Below are 21,265 nucleotides of genomic sequence, written 5' to 3'. Positions count from 1 at the left end.
AATTGGTGTTATAGCTAGATTACCAGTGTAGTGTGAACTGATGGTCTTTTGTTGTTTTTTTGTTTTTCCTTTCAGGGTTCTTTGAAGGTTGGCACTGAAACTGCTTCCATGAAGTACTTTCAGCCAGACAAGCAGAAAGGAAGTGTTCATGTAAGTGTTTCAACTGCACGTAACCCAAACCACCGCCATGTGCAGAAAATAATTTTGCCAACGTTGTTTGAGTTTATTTGTACTATGATTGGTTAAAACACGGTCAACGTGTTGAACAGGTGACATCTTGTCAAGCTACCCTCTTCCTTTCATACATTCATTTACTTTTACACAAGGTAACTGGCAGATGTGATGCTACTTGTTGTTTGTGGTTTCAGTTAGTCAAGTTTATCTTTAATGTGGGACTACAAAATGATAAAGTGCATTACTCAAAATAGCTACTTGACATTCAAAAGCATTTTTGGCTGGTATATTTGTAATACCCTATGGAATTAGTGTTTGGTGGGGCATATAGGAATCCCCCTGTCCATTTGTCTGTCTGTCCATGACACTTGAAACATGAAACTTCACACAGTGTTACTCCACTACAAAAAAATATGTATAAACAAAATTAATTCCAGTCCAATGTCTTGAAGGAGAGATATGATATTGAATTTCTAACTAAATGGCTTCCCTAAGAAGGGGTGGTAGCTAAGTGGTGCTCTTGGTTTCGATGCAGAAGGTTCCCGGTTCAAAGCTCACCCCTGCCATTTCTCCATGTAATGTGGAGATGCAAATTAAAGGAACACTTTGTAAACATAGCAGATCTCAATGGAAAAAAAAAAACTATGCTGATGTCTTTCCTGATATAGACTGGGTAACGTGTTATGAATGACAGGATGCCACATCATTTGATGGAAAGGAAAGTTGTCAATGTACAGAGGGCTGAATTCAAACACACCCTGCAAATCAAAGCGAAAAAAATGATAGGGTGGCCTTGTCCATTTTTCCAAAATTTCATTGCAGCAACTCAGAATGTTACGCTGTAGTTTGTATGGCCCCCACATGCTTGTATGCATGTCTGACAATGTCGGGGCAAACTCCTAATGAGACAGTGGATGGATGATGTCCTGGGAGATCTCCTCACAGATCTGGACCAGAGCATCATTTAGCTCCTGGTCAGTTTGAGGTGCAACCTGGTGGCATCGGATGGACTGAAACATAATGTCCCAGAGATGTTCTGTTGGATTTAGGTCAGGCAAGCGTGGGGCCCAGTCAGTGGTATCAATTACTTCATCCTCCAGGAACTGCCTGCATACTCTCTCCACTTGAGGCCAGGCATTGTCATGCACCAGGAGGAACCCAGGACCCACTGCACCAGCATAGGGTCTGACAGTGTGTTCCAGGATTTCATCCTGATACCTAATAGCAGTCAGGGTACCACTGTCTTACCTGTAGTGGTCTGTGCATCCTTGCAGGGATATGCCTCCCCAGATCATACATCCTGACCCACTACCAAACCGGCCATGCTGAATGATGTTACAAGCAGCATAATGTTCTCCACAGCATCTCCAGACCCTTTCATGTCAGTCGTGTTCCGGTTGAACCTGCTCTCATCTGTAAAAAGCACGGTGCCAGTGGCCGTAGAAGGTCCTTAACCCATCAGTAGGGCCGGTATCTGCTCCTTTGTGCAAAGCCCTTCTACAGCCCTGTCCAGCTCTCCTAGAGTAATTGCCTGGCTCCTGGACTCTCCTCCATGGTCTTGAAACTGTACTAGGAGACACAGCAAACCTTCTTGTAATGGCACGTATTGATGTGCAATTCTGAAGGAGTTGGACCACCTGTGCAACCTCTGTAGGGTCCAGGTATGGCACCATGTTACCAGTAGTGACACTGACCCTATTCAAATGCAGAACTAGTGAAAAAGCAGCTATAAAAGATGAGGGGAAAATTTCCCTGGCCTCCACCTGTAAAACCATTCCTGTTTTGCGTGTTCATTGTTGCCCCTCTACTGCACCTGTTAATTTCATTAACACCAAAGCAACTGTGCGCGCGTCTCTCTCTCTCTATCTATATCTCTATCTATCTATCTATCTATATCTCTATCTATTTCTCTATATATACACACTCAAGGATTATGAGTGGGGCTGGAGCCTATCCCAGCAAACAGGGCGTGAGGCAGGGTACACTCTGGACAGGATGCTAGTCAATCCCAGGGCAGAAAGGCAAAAAAAAAAAAATCACTCTGAATATGAATATGTTAATGTATGAAAATAAACTGCAATCTATGAACTTTGCAAAAATGTGCCATCATGAACATACTGAGCATGATTTATTGATGCAGTATAAAATATGTTTACATTTTTTTTATCACTTCAATTAGGCTTCGGTTTGTAACAATTTTCACTTTTATATCAGGTGTTTGTTTGGTGATTTTGCAATACACCCTGGGTTTGGGGTGTGGGGGGTGTGGAACTTTTAATAATTCTTGTTACATATGTCACAGAGGTGTTTGACTTGTCAGTTTTATCCAATTTTACACCTGTCACATCTGCCGTTTTTCTCTAAGGTTTTAGATAAGGTTGCTTTTATACCGTTAGTCATTTTTAGAATATATCCTTGAAAAATTCCAATCTGGAGTTCGATCACAACACAGCAATGGGTCAGCACTTAAAAGTACATAATGACCTCATTCTGTCTGTGAATGCAGGGAATCCTGCTGTGCTGGTTCTGGTAGATCTCACAGCAACTTTGACACTGTGGATCACACAGTACTTGTTTCCCGGGTAGAACATCTTATTGGCATTCATGGTACTGCACTTAAGCCGTTTAAATCATATTTGGCTGGGAGGAGTTTTCCATTAGGATTAATGGCCTCTCATTATCAGTTGTTCTTCTTTTGTTGTGGAGTTCCACAAGGTTTTATTCTTGGCCCCATTCTGTTTTCATTGTACATGTTGCTCTTGGGCTTAGTTATAGCTGAGTGCAACCTGTCCTTTCATTGTTATGTAGATGATCTGTAAATCTATCTGCTTATGAGAGCTAATGGAAGTGTTGCTTTGCTGTCATTATTTAATTGTATTTTTAATGTAAAGCAGTGGCTGTCCCAAAATTTCCTATACCTGAATGATGGTAAAACAGAACCATTGTGTTTGCACGTTCTGGCATGCTGAATGCTGTACTGTTAAACTTTGGCGTTCTGGCTAATTATTCAAAACCAGCTGTCTAGAATTTGGGAGTGATATTTCATAGCTGTTTGAGGTTCTGTCAACAGATCGTTTTTAATATATTTTCATTTATATAGCTTCAAATCACAACAAAGTTGCCTCAAGGCACTTTACACAAGTAAGGTCTACCCTTACAACCCCTAGATAAACTCAAAGCAAGTCTTTTTTTTTTCCCAGCTGCATCATCTGGCTAAAGTAAAGCCTTATCTCAGTAGATGTGATCTTGAGACGGCCATTCATGCTTTCATCAGCTCCAGACCTGATTACTGTAATGCACTTGATTCTCGTCTCTTGCATGCTTCCAACTTGTAGAAAATGCTGCGGCTCGTCTTTTATCAAACACTTCCAGACATGTGATATGTTTTGATTTTATATGCCATTGTAACTCTATTGTATGTTTGTTTTTTATTTTTGTGAATTCTTGATCATTGAGTTTACTATAAAGCACTTTGGACACTGTCAGGATGCTGTAAAGGGCTATATCAATAAATGTTGATTGATTGATTGATTGAAGCTGTGTCGGTCATGAATTCTGCTTAAATCAGGAGAATATCAGAATTGTGGGACTTTAGAGATGTTGAACATTAAATATAAAACATTTGAAAATGTAAAAGACATATAAAACTGATTTGGCACAATATAACCCCTTTAATAATTAATTATTGTATCAAAGACAGTTCCATTTTCAAATCTGCCCATTGAACATTAAAATCTGGATGACAAACATCATGAATCAGCCATTTTTAAACTGTTTTAAACCTGTTGGTGCTCTGTTTCTATATTTCAGTTAACGATTGTTAAAGTCTGACCATTGGTTTACACACAAAACCCCCACATAACAGTGACAGTTATTTAAGCAAGTTACTTTGGTTTGAAAATGGATATTTCACCTACAAGTGTCGCTGAGCAGCAGGAAACAAATGAGGTTCTTTTATTTCTCACGTCAGAAAAACACCAAGCTAAAAGTGGAAGTACCGATATAAAAAGAAAAAACTTCTTGTGTGTAGCTGTTGTTGAAGCAGTGTACACACCAAATCACTAACATCAAAACTAAACAGATCAAAGTGCGATTAAAAAAGAAAAAAAAGAATGTGTTATCAGTGCTCTAATTAATTAATCTAAATTAATGCGTTATTTTAACATTCATAATATATTTAATCTATATAGTCTCTAAAAGTGTATTATTCAACTTTTTTCCCTTGGTCTGGTGTTACAAAAAGCAAACACATTGAATTGCATATTTGTAAGGCTGCATTTCTTAATTAGTGTATGCATTAAATTAATACTCAAATATTGTAATGCATATTGTGTCAGAGGTATAAGTGTGTCATCCATCCCTGTTTTATTATGAAGCACATTTCTGCAAAATGAGTTGCTAGCTTTGCGCCTGTCTGAGGGTTGCTTCGCCATCATTCGGGGACCTTCGTAGTTGGGGTCTGTCGCAGGTCCACCCTGACAGGCCTTTGTTCTGTAAATGCAGACATGTAATTCTACCAACACAGCTTAGTTCCTGCCTGCAGCAACAGAAGGGTTGTTTTTTTAAAAAGTTGCTGTGATTCAGCACTCAGTTGGTTTGCACTTGTTTTTCCTTTTCAAAGTGTACTTTGAAATTTTCAAGCCTGTCATCTGTACAATGATTGATGACAGTCTGCATTTGATATCTTCTTGTTTGACCGCTGTATGCTTCTCATCTCTGAATTAGGAATTGGATCGTAAAGCACCTCAACTCCAGGAACCTCATTTGCCCACACGAGATGAACCTTTGGAGGATTTGAATGTCGACCTAAATGTGTCCAAATCCAAAGGTCCTACAGAACCTTTTTCCCGCAGCCAGTTGCAGCATAGTTCTGACCTGACTCCAGAGGGCTGGAAGCAGAAGTTGGAAAACCAACTTGAAAAGCAAGAAACGGAACAGAAAGCAGGACCCTGGAGCAGCCGCAACCTTTCTCATGATGTCCCTCAAAATTTGCAGCAAATTGACCCTGTCTTTAAGGATAGCAAAAGTGTGTTGGATTAACTTAACCAATAACTACTGGAAATTCATGTACGTGATTCACTTTTGTGCTATTGCCTGACTTGACACCCTTTGTCTCTCATTTTACAGCCATGATCCTAAAGAATGTGAAACCCAACATCACAATAGAGGCTGTCTTGAAAGCCTTAGATCCTTTTGCATATCTGGATGAGAGGAATGTCCGCCTAGTGAAGGGCAAGACTCCTGGTGCTAGGGGCTTCTGCTTTGTTGACATGAACTCCCATGAGGTACAGTGCCCTTCAAAAGTATCGGGCCGCTTGATTTTTCACACATTTTAATTTGCTTATGCCATTTCAAATACAAAAAATAAATCAGGCTTCTTAATATAAAAATTTCCCAAATTAACTTCCTTAAATTTAAACTCAAAGCAAATCTCTACAACTTGATTTGTTGCATAAGTATAATATCTGTACAGTAAATCAGTTTTATTGCCAGTTTTCTTCAGACAAGTCAGGTGATTTTAAAATAGGGGAAAAAAAAAAAACACGTGTAGAAGAAAATGGAAAACAACCGTCAAAATGGATAGAAGAATAACCAGAATGGCAAAGGCTCACCCATTGATCAGCTCCAGGATGATCAAAGACAGTCTGGAGTTACCTGTAAGTGCTGTGACAGTTAGAAGACGCCTGTGTGAAGCTAATTTATTTGCAAGAATCCCTCGCAAAGTCCCTCTGTTAAATAAAGGACGTGCAGAAGAGGTTACAATTTGCCAAAGAACACATCAACTGGCCTAAAGAGAAATGGAGGAATATTTTGTGGACTGATAAGAGTAAAATTGTTCTTTTTGGGTCCAAGGGCCGCAGACAGTTTGTGAGACAACCCTCAAACTGAATTCAAGCCACAGTTCACAGTGAAGCATGGTGGTGCAAGCTTCATGATATGGGCATGTTTCTCCTACTATGGTGTTGGGCCTATATATCGCATACCAGGTATCATGGATCAGTTTGGATACGTATGTCAAAATACTTGAAGAGGTCATGTTGCCTTATGCTGAAGAGGACATGCCCTTGAAATGGGTGTTTCGACAAGACGATGACCCCAAGCACACTAGTAAAAGAGCAAAATCTTGGTTCCAAGGAAGACATCAAAGCATCAAGACAGAAAACTTAAAGCAATATGTCTCAAAAATCGAAAATGCACAACAAAACAAATGAGGAACGAATGGGAGGAAACTGGAGTCAACGTCTGTGACCGAACTGTAAGAAACCGCCTAAAGGAAATGGGATTTACATACAGAAAAGCTAAGCGAAAGCCATCATTAACACCTAAACAGAAAAAAACAAGGTTACAATGGGCTAAGGAAAAGCAATCGTGAACTGTGGATGACTGGATGAAAGTCATATTCAGTGATGAATCTCGAATCTGCATTTGTCAAGGTGATGATGCTGGAACTTTTGTTTGGTGCCGTTCCAATGAGATTTATAAAGATGATTGACTCAAGAGAACATGTAAATTTCCGCAGTCATTGATGATAAGGGGCTGCATGTCAGGTAAAGGCACTGGGGAGATGGCTGTCATTACATCATCAATAAATGCCCAAGTTTATGTTGATATTTTGGATACTTTTTTTATCCCATCAATTGAAAGGATGTTTGGGGATGATATCATTTTTCAAGATGATAATGCATCTTGCCATAGAGCAAAAACTGTGAAAACATTCCTTGAAAAAGACACATAGGGTCAATGTCATGGCCTGCAAATAGTCTGGATCTTAATCCAATTGAAAATCTTTGGTGGAAGTTGAAGAAAATGGTCCATGACAAGGCTCCAACCTGCAAAGCTGATCTGGCAACAGCAATCAGAGAAAGTTGGAGCCAGATTGATGAAGAGTACTGTTTGTCACTCATTAAGTCCATGCCTCAGAGACTGCAAGCTGTTATAAAAGCCAGAGGTAGTGCAACAAAATACTAGTGATGTGTTGGAGCGTTCTTTTGTTTTTCATGATTCCATAATTTTTTCCTCAGAATTGAGTGATTCCATATTTTTTTTCCCCTCTGCTTGGTCTAAAAAAGTAACCGTTACTGACTGCCACAATTTCTTTTCCTGATTTCTTATAGAATAGAATAGAAAGCCTTTATTGTCATTATACACAGCAAACACAGTCTGCATAGTACAACGAGAATAGGGAGTGTTATACTGTTTCTTAAAGCCAGAAAGTTGCCATTTGAAATGACTTTGTGTCATGTCTGTGATCTGCTTTTTTTCTACAACATTAAACAACTGAATGAACATCCTCCGAGGCCGGTGATTCCATAATTTTTGCCAGGGGTTGTAATAGCCCAATTTCATAGCCTTAAGAGTGTGCATATAATGAATGCTCGGTCTTGTTGGATTTGTGAGAATCTACTGGTACCTTGTTTCCCATGTAACAATAAGAAATATACTCAAAACCTGGATTAATCTTTTTAGTCACATAGCACTACTATTATTCTGAACACTACTGTACATCTGAGATGCAAGCTGCAAGGATGTTTTGATGAAAGATGTTTAAAAATAAAGTTTTGTATTGTAGCAGATTTGGGGATAATTTTCATTGTCTATCTGTTGTTGTCCAACACTGACTTTTTTGTTTTTTAATAGGAAGTTACACGTCTGGTTCATCTCCTCACTAAACCCCATCCCCTTTATATTGATGGAGTAAGAGTTTATGCCGAGGTGGCAAAACCACTGAAGAATCAAAAGTTAGTCCTCATCACAATGGTTTAGTCATGTTTACTAGACAAATCTTATGTTCACTGTTGTTTTTCTTTCTCACTTACAGAAAAGACTCTAAGCCAAGCAGTTCTGTACTTGGCTACCCACCTGAGGCCAGCATGATGGATGTAGGTTTTTATTCAGTAAAAAAATTCTGACAATGAAGTGATGGTTGTAGTATTAGTTTTTATATGGTGATGTGTGTTTCTGGAATTCAGCAGCAGCAGTACTTCTCACACACACCACAGTACATGCAAGCACTGGAGCCACAGACAAAGACTGCAGCAGAAATGCAAGGTAATGGTATGTTCACCTTATTGATGAGAAAAGTTGTACTTTTCTTTGCTATTCCATTAAGGCTGCACAGTAAAAGTGACACGCATCTGCGCAAAAATAAAACTAGTATAAAGTTGAAATACGACACAACTTTGAGCAAGTTACCGGTTATCTGTGCAGTACCATAAATTATTCCACAAAACCAATGTTTTTATTTTAGCAGCCATTTCTGAATTTCTCTCTTCACTCATTTTCATCACAGTTCCGCCCAAAGATAATGAAGCTATGCTAAACTCTCCCTGTCCACCATGGAAAGGAGCTCCTATCACAGTCTAATACAACAGCAAAGGAAAATATGTTTTTTCTGTTCTGACAGTTCACCGTAAAATGTTTGCTGACCTGTACATCATCTCAGAGCATTTTGCTGAGATGGCACAATTTAAAACAATGTCACATTTTCAAGTACCTCTTTCAGTACAGTGTAATAATGATTTGGATTGGATGATCGGATCATCCAATCCAAATCATTGAATCCAATGATTGGATTTGCATCTTATTAGCAGAAACACACAAAAAAAACCTCTATGCAGCAACTCTCGAGTTTGACCAAATAATGGTGTGTTGTCAGGCACAGAAGATGGGAACAGGCTTAAAAAAAAAAAAGCAAAATATTTTACTTGGTGGCATCTTTAATTTTCCTTGCTTGACATAAGTCCCATGGTGTGACCATTGTACATGCGTACATTGTAGTGATGCTGCAGCCCTAAATTCTATAATAGGTTTACCTTTCTTTTTTTTTTCTTTTTTTTTTTGTTTTAGGTCATCTCGCAGACAGTGCTGCAAAATTATAGCAGGTTTTTTTTTTATGATGATAACATGTTGACCTGGAATTCCATAACAAATATTTTATTTTCCTTTAAACACAGTCTACAGGAGGAATTGTGTGTACGCATGCACGGGGTTTTGAGATTACCAGAAATTACCTTTTGACCTTGCATGATGTGCACACACAGGGCATGTAAGACATCTGTAAGACATCTTGGAAATCACTTCACAGGACTTGTCTGATTTCAAAAATGGTATTTTTAGATTTGGAAGTGTTTGTTTCTTGCCAGTGTCTACAAAATATATGAGAAACAGTAGATTTATAGCATGTAGTGTTGCCATGTCCTTTGCAGCATCCCTTGTGCAAGTCGGGGGAAGCCTCCCACTTAATCTCTGACCTCACTATGGTTTCTATGATGAACTGTATGGATCCAACCAGAAGTAGTTCATGGCCATCTGTTGGTTTGAAATTTTTCCCTTCAGGGGACATAATTCTTTTTTTTTTTTTTTTTTTTTTTTTTTTTTTTTTTTTTCCCTGCACAAGAGTGCATTTTGATGATATTGGCAATGTCACATTATTTGAAGGCCAATGAAATAAAATTGTAGTGGTTCCAAAGAAAATAATTTTCTATGACAAATCTTAAAACACAAAACAAAAACAAAACAGTGGCCATACACCTTTAATGAACTTATAAGCTAATTTGTCTAATTAGGAACTTGGAAGTTTATTGCACAAACGTTTAAAAATTAAACTGTTCATACATGCACATGCATATAGACACACATGCGCATGAGTGCACACAGATTTGAAGACTAGATTTACAGCTATCCAGTTTGATCCATGCGAATCATTTGTTCCAAACATGTTAGATTGCTGTAGTAGAACTCCTGTTGTAGAAAACAGTGCCACCTGGTGTTGAATCTGTGTGCCTGCTGAGCTTCATCAAATGACATTGCTCTCAGATGCTTTGGTAAAAACAGATTTATCTTTTTAAAATTAAGACAGTAAAAGCAAGTGGAACTGATGAGCCATATTTAAAAAAAAAACCTTCAGTACATGCATCCTGAAATAAAGAAAACTAAGAAAGGACATTATACAAATGTAACATTGAAATATGGTATGAGATGTGCTGAAAAGACTTTACATCTGATGGTTCTGCTTGATTTGAGTTGAGAGTTAATGAACATGACATATTGCAGACTTACACTTTGAAAATGCATCTCCTGTCTCAGCTCTTCATGAATGAGGATAAATCCTCGAACGTCACCTGCCAGATGACCTGCTGAACCAACATTTGTCTTGTATTACTTATCTTGGTGTATAATGATTTAAGCATTAGAATGGACAGATGCAGCGTGCTTCACAGACACGTTTTTAATTTAACCTATAAGTCAGATTGTACTGAGTTTTATGAGAGCAGCCACCTCCAATTCAGCACTGATTCCTGGACAAGGAACACATATTAGAAATTACAGTTGAAATTACAATTACAGCTGTGAGAGGAGGTCTTTTCAGAAAACAAAGTTTTCAGGGGGGCAGTTGTAAGATGTACAAGCCAGATTTAGTTACAAACTGTTGAACTCTAAAATGAACCCTAAATGCAAGAGCTTCTCTTTGTTTATTTTATTCCCCTTCTTTCAGTGAGGTTAAAAAAAAAACAATTATTCTGGTATTTTGATCCACATGCACTGCACATTGCTCAAATTAAACACAGACTGTTTGTCTCACTTTTCTGTCAGCAGGAGATCTAATGACCAGAAGAACTGATCTTCCTCCTTCCTCATCAGACCCCAGTGTTGTCCAGGTATGTTTTTAATTAAAACACAGAAAGATATTACAGTTGTTGGCTACATTATTTTATAACTCCATTTAATACTCACAGGGAGCTGGATATGGTGAGATCCCAACCAGGGAGCTGTCATACAAGGTTCTTGGAGCTCATGATACCATGGAATCAGAGGGAAGGACAACGATCACAGAGGAAGCACAGGATTTCATACAAGGTGAGAAACCCATGCCCTAATATTTTCAGTATTTATTATTTTAAGTATCAAACAGCCATACAAGACGTTTAACCCCAGTGTTTCCACTGCAAAACTCCCTCCTTTAACCCTCTGGGATCCTGTTTTTTTTTTTTTTTTTTTTTTTTTTTTTTTTTTTTTTTTTTTTGTAATGCGTATTTGTTGCACAAGAAAATTTCAGAATATATGTGACATATTTGCAGGCATGCCATTCAGCTGTTCCACTAAACTGAGCTCCTCCCCCCAAAGAATTGGTAGCAGTAATGTGCACATTAGTTGCCAGCTACCTATAAACTCCTCATAAGTTGTGCTTTCACATGGCGATTCATGGTCAAACACATGGGATTAGCAAGTTTTAAAGACTGCAGCAAATGTTGTCTCCATCCAGTATTAATGTGTTTCTGATAAATCATGATAAATCATTCGTGGCAATACGTGACGGGGGGAGTGGCCATGGCCTGGCCACAAACAGTCTTGAACACAACACGAAGCTCCTGGGATACCGCACAGAAACCACCAAGATGTCAGGATCAAGTGACAGCATAGAGTCTTCCTCATCAGCTGCATCCTGCAGCTGTATCCATCATTCATAACCTTTGTCCATGTTTCAGAATGATGAAAGTGCACAAAGGTGTCCTGTTTGTAAAGATGTTGGCGCACTTTCCTCCATGCTGCAGAGTGATGACTTGTCAGCATCACTGGACTTCATGTCATAGTGGCATCGTCGTCTATTTGTGATGTCAGGTGTAAATGAGGCCAAGGCGGTGTCTTGCAACACTGCTGCAGCACCGTAACTGCATTGCAGTGGTGTCATGAGAAAATGGTGAATGAGGCACTTTTCCAAGCCAAAGGTATGATATTTGTAATCTACTCAGATGTGCATCCACATTACTCAGTATGTGCAAGTGCATTGTTGTAAATAAATTCATCCATTTCTTTCAGTCTTGTCCAGCTGTAACTAAACTGAGGTTTAGTTACCGATTGGTTGATGCTGGAAAGCTCGAGTTTCATGAACTCATGATGCAGTTGTCTTTTCCAAGCTATAGTTTGTAAACACATTTGCTTGTTGGTGTTTGTCAAATATCATGAGTTGTTGTATTTTATGTTGACTTTTTGTCAGGCACAAAGTAGTAGAACACAGCCCTAAAAGTGGCTGGCAAGCAAATACCGACTGCAAAGACAGACTGAGAGAGCAAATCAGCTTTGTGTCTGTGTTATTTTCTCACAGCAAATGTGGACAGGAAGGTTTACCTGATTGCCGTTCTTGTACGTCACTCGTATTGTGTTCTTTCTCTCAAGTTAAACATTGACGCCACTTTCACACAAAGGAAAGGCAGAGCCCTTGTGTTTTGAGCGTATGACGGTGCCTGGCTGTGGCATTATGTGTACTCTTTAGCTGTCTGATACTTTACTGTTTAAAATACAGTTGTGTTCAAAATAATAGCAGTATGTCTTTTAAAAAGTCAGTAAAGCTCAAAACCCTTATAATAGCTTTTACTTCCATACATGCAAATGCATTGGGACCACTGCACATTGTGTTCCAAATCAAAACATGAAGAAAAAATCAGTTATTTCTTTACAGAAAGTGGAGAAAAAGGAATATGAGGCTGTTTAAAAAAGAACCAGCAGTGTCTGCATTTTTCTTTATAAACTCAAACATTTACTCTATAAAGTGAAATCTTCATCAATGGAGACTGTTTGGAACAAGTCTCATCCTTCAAGTTCCTGGGAACCCACATCTCAGACAACCTCTCGCAGACATCCAACACCACCTCTCTGCTGCTGAAGGACCAATAGCATCTCTTTTTCCTGAGAATGCTGAGGAAATCTGGCCTTTCTCAGCGTGTCCTGCTCTCCTATTACTGCTGCACCACAGAGATCATCCTAACACACTGCATCTGCATGTGGTTTTGCAGCTGTACTACACCAGGTGGTGTGAGAACTGAGAGAACCACCAGGGCGCACCTCCCAAAACTGGAGGATATCTGCGACACTCGCTGCCTCTGGAAGGCGCAGACCATCTGCAATGACAACACACACCCATTCCATAGTGGATTTGAACTGCTACTCTGTAAAATCTACAGAGTGTTCCGTGCTCAAACCACAAATCTCAACGACAGTTTTATCCTAAGTGCAAGACACACCTTAAACTGCACTCTACAATGTGAAATCACTCACGCAATGTGAATTTACTGCCAATATCTGCTATACTTACACAACCTACCAATTTGCACTACATATACAGTATTTGTATATTACCTTTATATATTTGTATAATATTTTTATATTTATCTGTATTACTTTTGTACATACTGTTATCTTTCTTTATTTTTTAACTTATCAGGAGAGCTGCATCCAAATTTCATTGTGCTCCACTGTGCAATCAATCAATTCAATCAATTTTATTTATATAGCGCCAAATCACAACAAACAGTTGCCCCAAGGCGCCTTATATTGTAAGGCAAGGCCATACAATAATTACATAAAAACCCCAACGGTCAAAACGACCCCCTGTGAGCAAGTACTTGGCGACAGTGGGAAGGAAAAACTCCCTTTTAACAGGAAGAAACCTCCAGCAGAACCAGGCTCAGGGAGGGGCAGTCTTCTGCTGGGACTGGTTGGGGCTGAGGGAGAGAGCCAGGAAAAAGACATGCTGTGGAGGGGAGCAGAGATCAATCACTAATGATTAAATGCAGAGTGGTGCATACAGAGCAAAAAGAGAAAGAAACACTCAGTGCATCATGGGAACCCCCCAGCAGTCTAAGTCTATAGCAGCATAACTAAGGGATGGTTCAGAGTCACCTGATCCAGCCCTAACTATAAGCTTTAGCAAAAAGGAAAGTTTTAAGCCTAATCTTAAAAGTAGAGAGGGTGTCTGTCTCCCTGATCTGAATTGGGAGCTGGTTCCACAGGAGAGGAGCCTGAAAGCTGAAGGCTCTGCCTCCCATTCTACTCTTACAAACCCTAGGAACTACAAGTAAGCCTGCAGTCTGAGAGCGAAGCGCTCTATTGGGGTGATATGGTACTATGAGGATAAGATGGGACCTGATTATTCAAAACCTTATAAGTAAGAAGAAGAATTTTAAATTCTATTCTAGAATTAACAGGAAGCCAATGAAGAGAGGCCAATATGGGTGAGATATGCTCTCTCCGTCTAGTCCCCGTTAGTACTCTAGCTGCAGCATTTTGAATTAACTGAAGGCTTTTCAGGGAACTTTTAGGATAACCTGATAATAATGAATTACAATAGTCCAGCCTAGAGGAAATAAATGCATGAATTAGTTTTTCAGCATCACTCTGAGACAAGACCTTTCTAATTTTAGAGATATTACGTAAATGCAAAAAAGCAGTCCTACATATTTGTTTAATATGCGCTTTGAATGACATATCCTGATCAAAAATGATTCCAAGATTTCTCACAGTATTACTAGAGGTCAGGGTAATGCCATCCAGAGTAAGGATCTGGTTAGACACCATGTTTCTAAGATTTGTGGGGCCAAGTACAATAACTTCAGTTTTATCTGAGTTTAAAAGCAGGAAATTAGAGGTCATCCATGTCTTTATGTCTGTAAGACAATCCTGCAGTTTAGCTAATTGGTGTGTGTCCTCTGGCTTCATGGATAGATAAAGCTGGGTATCATCTGCGTAACAATGAAAATTTAAGCAATGCCGTCTAATAATACTGCCTAAGGGAAGCATGTATAAAGTGAATAAAATTGGTCCTAGCACAGAACCTTGTGGAACTCCATAATTAACCTTAGTCTGTGGAGAAGATTCCCCATTTACATGAACAAATTGTAATCTATTAGATAAATATGATTCAAACCACCACAGCGCAGTGCCTTTAATACCTATGGCATGCTCTAATCTCTGTAATAAAATTGTATGGTCAACAGTATCAAAAGCAGCACTGAGGTCTAACAGAACAAGCACAGAGATGAGTCCACTGTCTGAGGCCATAAGAAGATCATTTGTAACCTTCACTAATGCTGTTTCTGTACTATGATGAATTCTAAAACCTGACTGAAACTCTTCAAATAGACCATTCCTCTGCAGATGATCAGTTAGCTGTTTTACAACTACCCTTTCAAGAATTTTTGAGAGAAAAGGAAGGTTGGAGATTGGTCTATCACAATAAAGGAATTCTAAAATGCTTGAAGATTTAGCTTTCCTGTGAATCACTGAGCTAATATTTACAACCCCTGGCAAAAATTATGGAATCACTGGCCTCGGAGGATGTTCATTCAGTTGTTTAATTTTGTAGAAAAAAAGCAGATCAGACATAACACAAAACTGAAGTCATTTCAAATGGCAACTTTCTGGCTTTAAGAAACACTATAAGAAATCAAGAAAAAAAATTGTGGCAGTCGGTAACAGTTACTTTTTTAGACCAAGCAGAGGGAAAAAAATATGGACTCACTCAATTCTGAGGAATAAATTATGGAATCACCCTGTAAATTTTCATCCCCAAAACTAACCCCTGCATCAAATCAGATCTGCTCGTTAGTCTGCATCTAAAAAGGAGTGATCACACCTTGGAGAGCTGTTGCACCAAGTGGACTGACATGAATCATGGCTCCAACACGAGAGATGTCAACTGAAACAAAGGAGAGGATTATCAAACTCTTAAAAGAGGGTAAATCATCATGCAATGTTGCAAAAGATGTTGGTTGTTCACAGTCAGCTGTGTCTAAACTCTGGACCAAATACAAACAACATGGGAAGGTTGTTAAAGCCAAACATAATGGTAGACCAAGGAAGACATCAAAGCGTCAAGACGGAAAACTTAAAGCAATATGTCTCAAAAATCGAAAATTTACAACAAAACAAATGAGGTACGAATGGGAGGAAACTGGAGTCAACGTCTGTGACCGAACTGTAAGAAACCGCCTAAAGGAAATGTGATTTATATACAGAAAAGCTAAACGAAAGCCATCATTAACACCTAAACAGAAAAAAACAAGGTTACAGTGGGCTAAGGAAAAGCAATCGTGGACTGTGGATGACTGGATGAAAGTCATATTCAGTGATGAATCTTGAATCTGCATTGGTCAAGGTGATGATGCTGAAACGTTTGTTTGGTGCCGTTCCAATGAGATTTATAAAGATGACTGCCTGAAGAGAACATGTAAATTTCCACAGTCATTGATGATAAGGGGCTGCATGTCAGGTAAAGGCACTGGGGAGATGGCTGTCATTACATCATCAATAAATGCACAAGTTTACGTTGATATTTTGGACACTTTTCTTATCCCATCAATTGAAAGGATGTTTGGGGATGATGAAATCATTTTTCAAGATGATAGTGCATCTTGCCATAGAGCAAAAACTGTGAAAACATTCCTTGCAAAAAGACACATAGGGTCAATGTCATGGCCTGCAAATAGTCTGGATCTTAATCCAATTGAAAATCTTTGGTGGAAGTTGAAGAAAATGGTCCATGACAAGGCTCCAACCTGCAAAGCTGATCTGGCAACAGCAATCAGAGAAAGTTGGAGCCAAATTGATGAAGAGTACTGTTTGTCACTCATTAAGTCCATGCCTCAGAGACTGCAAGCTGTAATAAAAGCCAGAGGTGGTGTAACAAAATACTAGTGATGTGTTGGAGCGTTCTTATGTTGTTCATGATTCCATAATTTTTTCCTCAGAATTGAGTGAGTCCATATTTTTTTCCCTCTGCTTGGTCTAAAAAGTAACCGTTACTGACTGCCACAATTATTTTTCCTGATTTCTTATAGTGTTTCTTAAAGCCAGAAAGTTGCCATTTGAAATGACTTTAGTTTTGTGTCATGTCTGTGATCTACTTTTTTCTACAAAATTAAACAACTGAATGAACATCCTCCGAGGCTGGTGATTCCATAACTTTTGCCAGGGGTTGTAATTGTATAACTGCTGTCTCTGAGAACTTCACATCTGTGTTGCATGGAGTTAACCAGGCTGGCACCTGTGAAGAGCTCAGGGCGACTGGACAACATTTCACAGTTGCTCTGCATTTCTTAGTTTTGCCTCAGAAACAGTATTTTTGATGTTACCTCACAAGTTGTCCATTGGATTAAGGTTTCGGGATTGGGCTGGCCACTCCATAACATTATCCTTGTTGGTCTGGAGCAAAGATGCTGCTCATTTGATGTGTGTTTAGGGTCATTGTCTTGTTGAAACACCCATTTCAAGGGCAGTTCCTCTTCAGTGTAAGGTAACATGATCTCTTCAAATATTTAGATGTATTCAAACTTATCCGTGATCCCTGGTATGTGATAAATAGGCCCATCACCACAGTATAAGAAACTTCCCCGTATCATGATGCTTGCTTCATGCTTGCTCCCTCTTCACAGTATACTGTAGCTTGAATTCAGTTTTTGGGGGTCTCATCTGACAAACTGTCTGCGGCCCTTAGACCCAAAAAGAACAATCTTGGTTTCATCAGTCCACAAAATATTTCACCATTTCTCTTTAGGCCAGTTGGTGTGCTCTTTGGCAGATTGTAACCTTTTCAGCATGTCATTTTTTTTACAACAATGGGGCTTTGTGGGGGCTTCTTGCCCATAGCTTGGCTCCACAGAGGCATCCTCTAATTGGTGCAGTACTCACAGATATAACTTTAGACCTTTGATCACCCTGGAGCTGATCACTGGCTGAGTCTTTCTGGCTTTTCTTCAATCCATTTGAATGGTGGTTTTCCATTTTCTTCCACATATTTCTGGTTTTGGTTGCTATTTTAAAGCATTGGAGATCCTTTTAGCTTAATTTTCTGCACTTCTTTATGTTTCCACCTGTTCAGTCAACTTTTTAATCAACGTACACTGTTCTTCCGAACAATATCTCGAACAATATCTGGAACAACCAATTTTACTGAGTTTTTCAGAGAGAAATACCATAACCCCCCCTCCCCCCGGAAGAAAAAAGTAGACACACACACACACACAGCCTAATATTCCTTTCCAAATTTGAATAACCATTTCTTATTTTTCACTTTTTTTTATTTGTTGTACATTTTTCAGGTTCTGACAGTCCGGACCTATCCAAATACTTGTATGATGCCACGTCAGGTTTCTATTACGATCCTGAGACGGCTCTATACTATGACCCAGGCTCCAAGGTAAGAATCTGCCTTCAGTGATTGTCTTGTTCACGATTGAACTAATATGTGAAAATATGTAGCATTGCAGCCAGTGGATGACGTTAAATCAAACAAACTATTGTTTTCCCCATGAGGGAGCTTCATTTCTGTTTAGGCAGAAACACATTCATTCAATTATAACTTGCAAGCCATACACAAGAATGCTGTTGTTGTCCTTTTGGTTGCACCTGTTTGTACAGAGTCCCCACAGCAGATTCAGTCAGATCTGCATTGGTGTTTGGCACAAGTTTTATGCCAGATGCCTTTCCTGACGTATCAACAGTTTTACCTGGAGAAACACACACACCCCCTGGTCAAGTCAGATGATTATGTCGGTCAGTTGTTCGGTGCACTAAAAATGTAGAAATTGTTGCAATAATAGTAAAAAATAAAAGTAGATGCTAAAAATTGTAGCAGTAGTGTGTATGTTGTGGGGGGCTAATTCTTTATCAGTTTCATTTTGGGGGACGGGCTGAAGTCTCCTCCCTGAGCATAACAGATCTTTGTTGACGTTATGAGTCTACTTATCATGATGACTTGTTTCTTAAAGATGTTTGTAAGGGTGATCTGGAACTGTCCAATGATCTTCTCACTCATTTTGACAATTTTGTGGAGAGGGCCTTTTGTTTAGCCCACTCAAGCAGCCAAACCATGCCAGGATGCCAAACGTATCCACAACAAAGTTAGACATTATCTATTGAAACATTGTCGCTTAACCGCTAAATGTCGGTTCACGAGTCCGTTAGGTTGCAGTTGGCTTCCCGATAGGAAAAAAAAAAAAAAAATTGCAACTCACAGGATAATTACCAACTCAACCACAATCCATGTGCAAGCAAGCATGGTCATCCTGCAGCGCACTGCCCACCATCTGGAGTGTCGCGATCAATGGCATGATCAGCAACAAAATTTTGGACTGTTCAAAATGTCGACATCAATAGAAATCTTCGGGAACCCGACCAGGTCACCGGCAAGCTCATGCAGCATCCCGGGAACCCTGCTGCAAGCTGACACTACTAGATTTGTACCAAACACTAATGCAGATCTGTACCCGATCCTGTATCCTAAAGTTCACAGAGGCAGTGTGGCAAACAGGTGGCAAAATATTCCATCCTGTGAATAAGTGTCACCAGTGGCAAGGTACCTGCCACCTTCATCTCTGCCTTTTTTTGTGGCCTCTGATGCTGTTTGCTTTCTGATTTATATCTGGAAGTTGATGGGGACATGTGGACAGTAGGTGTAAGTTTGGTTATGTGACATTTTGGTTGGGTCTTTGGGGAAAGGGTGGCTGTAGCACGTCTAGAGTCAGACACTTTGTAGTTACAACACAAATGTTTAGAAATAGTCCTTGGTGTCTCAAGTGTCTTTGGCAGTATAAAAAGTTATTTCTCTATTTCTAGGTTTTTCATTTGTTTTTCTGCATTGCAGTATTTCTACAATGCTCAAACTCAGGAGTACCTGTACTGGGATGCTGTGACTAAGACCTATATCCCAGCCCCAGGAGGGAATGCTACCCAGTCTGTGATGATGACCCCTGAGGACCGAGCCATTCTGTCCAATCCGGCTGCCGATGCGCCTCTGGAAATGAAAAAGCCATCAGACTCTCTGCACAACCCAACAGCTTTGGGACAGTTTTCTACAACAGCCTCTGAAAGGAAAGAGGACGAAGAGTCTCCTAAAAAGGACAAAGACAAGGATAACAAAGATGAGAAACCAAGAAGTCTGGCTGCTGTCAAGGTACCTCTCATGTTTGTCATAAGTGTGTAACAAATAAATGAAACAAAGCAGTTTTTTTTGTTTGTTTTGTTTATTTTTTATATTTAACCCCTTAAGCCCTAGAGCCTATTTCACCAAAATCACATACCCATACATTATGATTTATTCCTCAGCTTGTACAAGGTCAAAAATGCAAAAGCTTGGATCAGCTAAAAGACAGGTCCTAGGAGATGTTGTGGATGCAAAAAAAGTGAAAGTAAATAATACTTGGTAGGAGTAAATGAAGTTTGTTTTTTTTTTTCCCCAAAAAAATGAGTTCCGATTTATGTCTTTATTTGCTTGGCGTTTCAGCTGTGGTTAGTTGATATGTGATTGAAGTGGATACTTTTGTAGAGGAGACTTCGCTTGACATTTTGATGTATAATAAGTGTATGTTGGTGTCAGCATTGGTTAGTTATGAGTGTTCAAATGTTCCAAAACACGGCAAGTCCCCAAATTTGGGGACTCTAGGGTTTAAGAGGTTAAATACCAGGTTTATGCAGTTATTTTTGTTGTTTCTGAGGTAAAGTCAAGGATTGTTTTCATTTAACCCACTGATTGAGCCCCCCCCCCAAGCTTTCAAAGTTCTGTGGTGTCTAAAACCTTGCCACAGTACTTCATATGTAAACAGAAAGTAGTAAAGCTAATTATCTAATTGCCAGATCATGAAAGATATGGAACGCTGGGCAAAAATCCAGAACCGTCAAAAAGACAGTGTCCGCGCCCCGTCACCGGTGCTGAAGACTGGAATGGAGCAAGACAAGAGGCAGTCGAAGTCAGCAGATGCAGGGTTTGCCGTCTTTGAGAGGAAGGTTCGGTACTTTCCTTTACCAACTACACATCTGCTTAATGCTTTACATGTGAAAATAAATACTTTCACTTCTGATAATTTGATGCCTTTTGGACATGTCCTCAGATCTCTGGAGATGATGTTTTTAAGAAACCCCTTGCTCCCCCTAAGAAAGATGAAAATGCAAAGGTAAAAATCCTCGATCGTATATTTGAGTGTTACTGTATAATTGTCATTTTTTTGGCTCACATGGTTTAATAAATTGTTTTTGGACTGTTGAGCTTCAGAGAAGGTTTTGTTTTTGTTTGTCCAGCGTCCAATGGGCTCTCTGGATCTGCTGGCATCAGACTATGGGGCTGGAAGTGATGAAGAAGTAGAGGAAGAAAGGGAGGAGGTTACGAAGAGCAGTCATGTCATCAAGTCAGAAGAAAAAAATGACAGACTGACAGACTGGAAAAAGATGGCCTGCCTGCTGTGTAGGCGACAATTTCCCACCAAGGATGCACTGATCCGGCACCAGCAGCTTTCAGATCTCCACAAAGTACTACCTCTTAACT

At 39.5% G+C, this 21,265-nt stretch overlaps 1 protein-coding gene across 6 annotated transcripts in view; it reads left to right on the top strand.

Annotated features, from left to right (window-relative positions):
* The window catches only part of LOC117506754 (RNA-binding protein 10), a 37,921-nt gene that overhangs the window by 14,621 nt on the left and 2,035 nt on the right, over positions 1–21,265 (top strand). For 3 of the 6 annotated variants that reach the window (XM_034166341.1, XM_034166338.1, XM_034166335.1), the window contains exons 7-19: positions 76–150; positions 4,900–5,200; positions 5,302–5,459; positions 7,813–7,913; positions 7,994–8,054; positions 8,145–8,223; positions 10,768–10,832; positions 10,911–11,031; positions 18,048–18,145; positions 19,592–19,900; positions 20,581–20,730; positions 20,835–20,897; positions 21,022–21,249. In XM_034166341.1, coding sequence (XP_034022232.1) covers positions 76–150; positions 4,900–5,200; positions 5,302–5,459; positions 7,813–7,913; positions 7,994–8,054; positions 8,145–8,223; positions 10,768–10,832; positions 10,911–11,031; positions 18,048–18,145; positions 19,592–19,900; positions 20,581–20,730; positions 20,835–20,897; positions 21,022–21,249 — 1,809 coding nt within the window. The remainder of the gene's footprint in view (positions 1–75; positions 151–4,899; positions 5,201–5,301; positions 5,460–7,812; positions 7,914–7,993; positions 8,055–8,144; positions 8,224–10,767; positions 10,833–10,910; positions 11,032–18,047; positions 18,146–19,591; positions 19,901–20,580; positions 20,731–20,834; positions 20,898–21,021; positions 21,250–21,265) is intronic. The other 3 variants (XM_034166340.1, XM_034166339.1, XM_034166336.1) reach the window with 3 other exon arrangements.

The sequence above is a fragment of the Thalassophryne amazonica genome, chromosome 3, assembly GCF_902500255.1.
Source record: "Thalassophryne amazonica chromosome 3, fThaAma1.1, whole genome shotgun sequence".
In the NCBI taxonomy this organism is placed as follows: domain Eukaryota; kingdom Metazoa; phylum Chordata; class Actinopteri; order Batrachoidiformes; family Batrachoididae; genus Thalassophryne; species Thalassophryne amazonica.
Note: the sequence above shows the minus strand (reverse complement) of the source record. Positions and strands in the feature narration are given on the sequence as shown.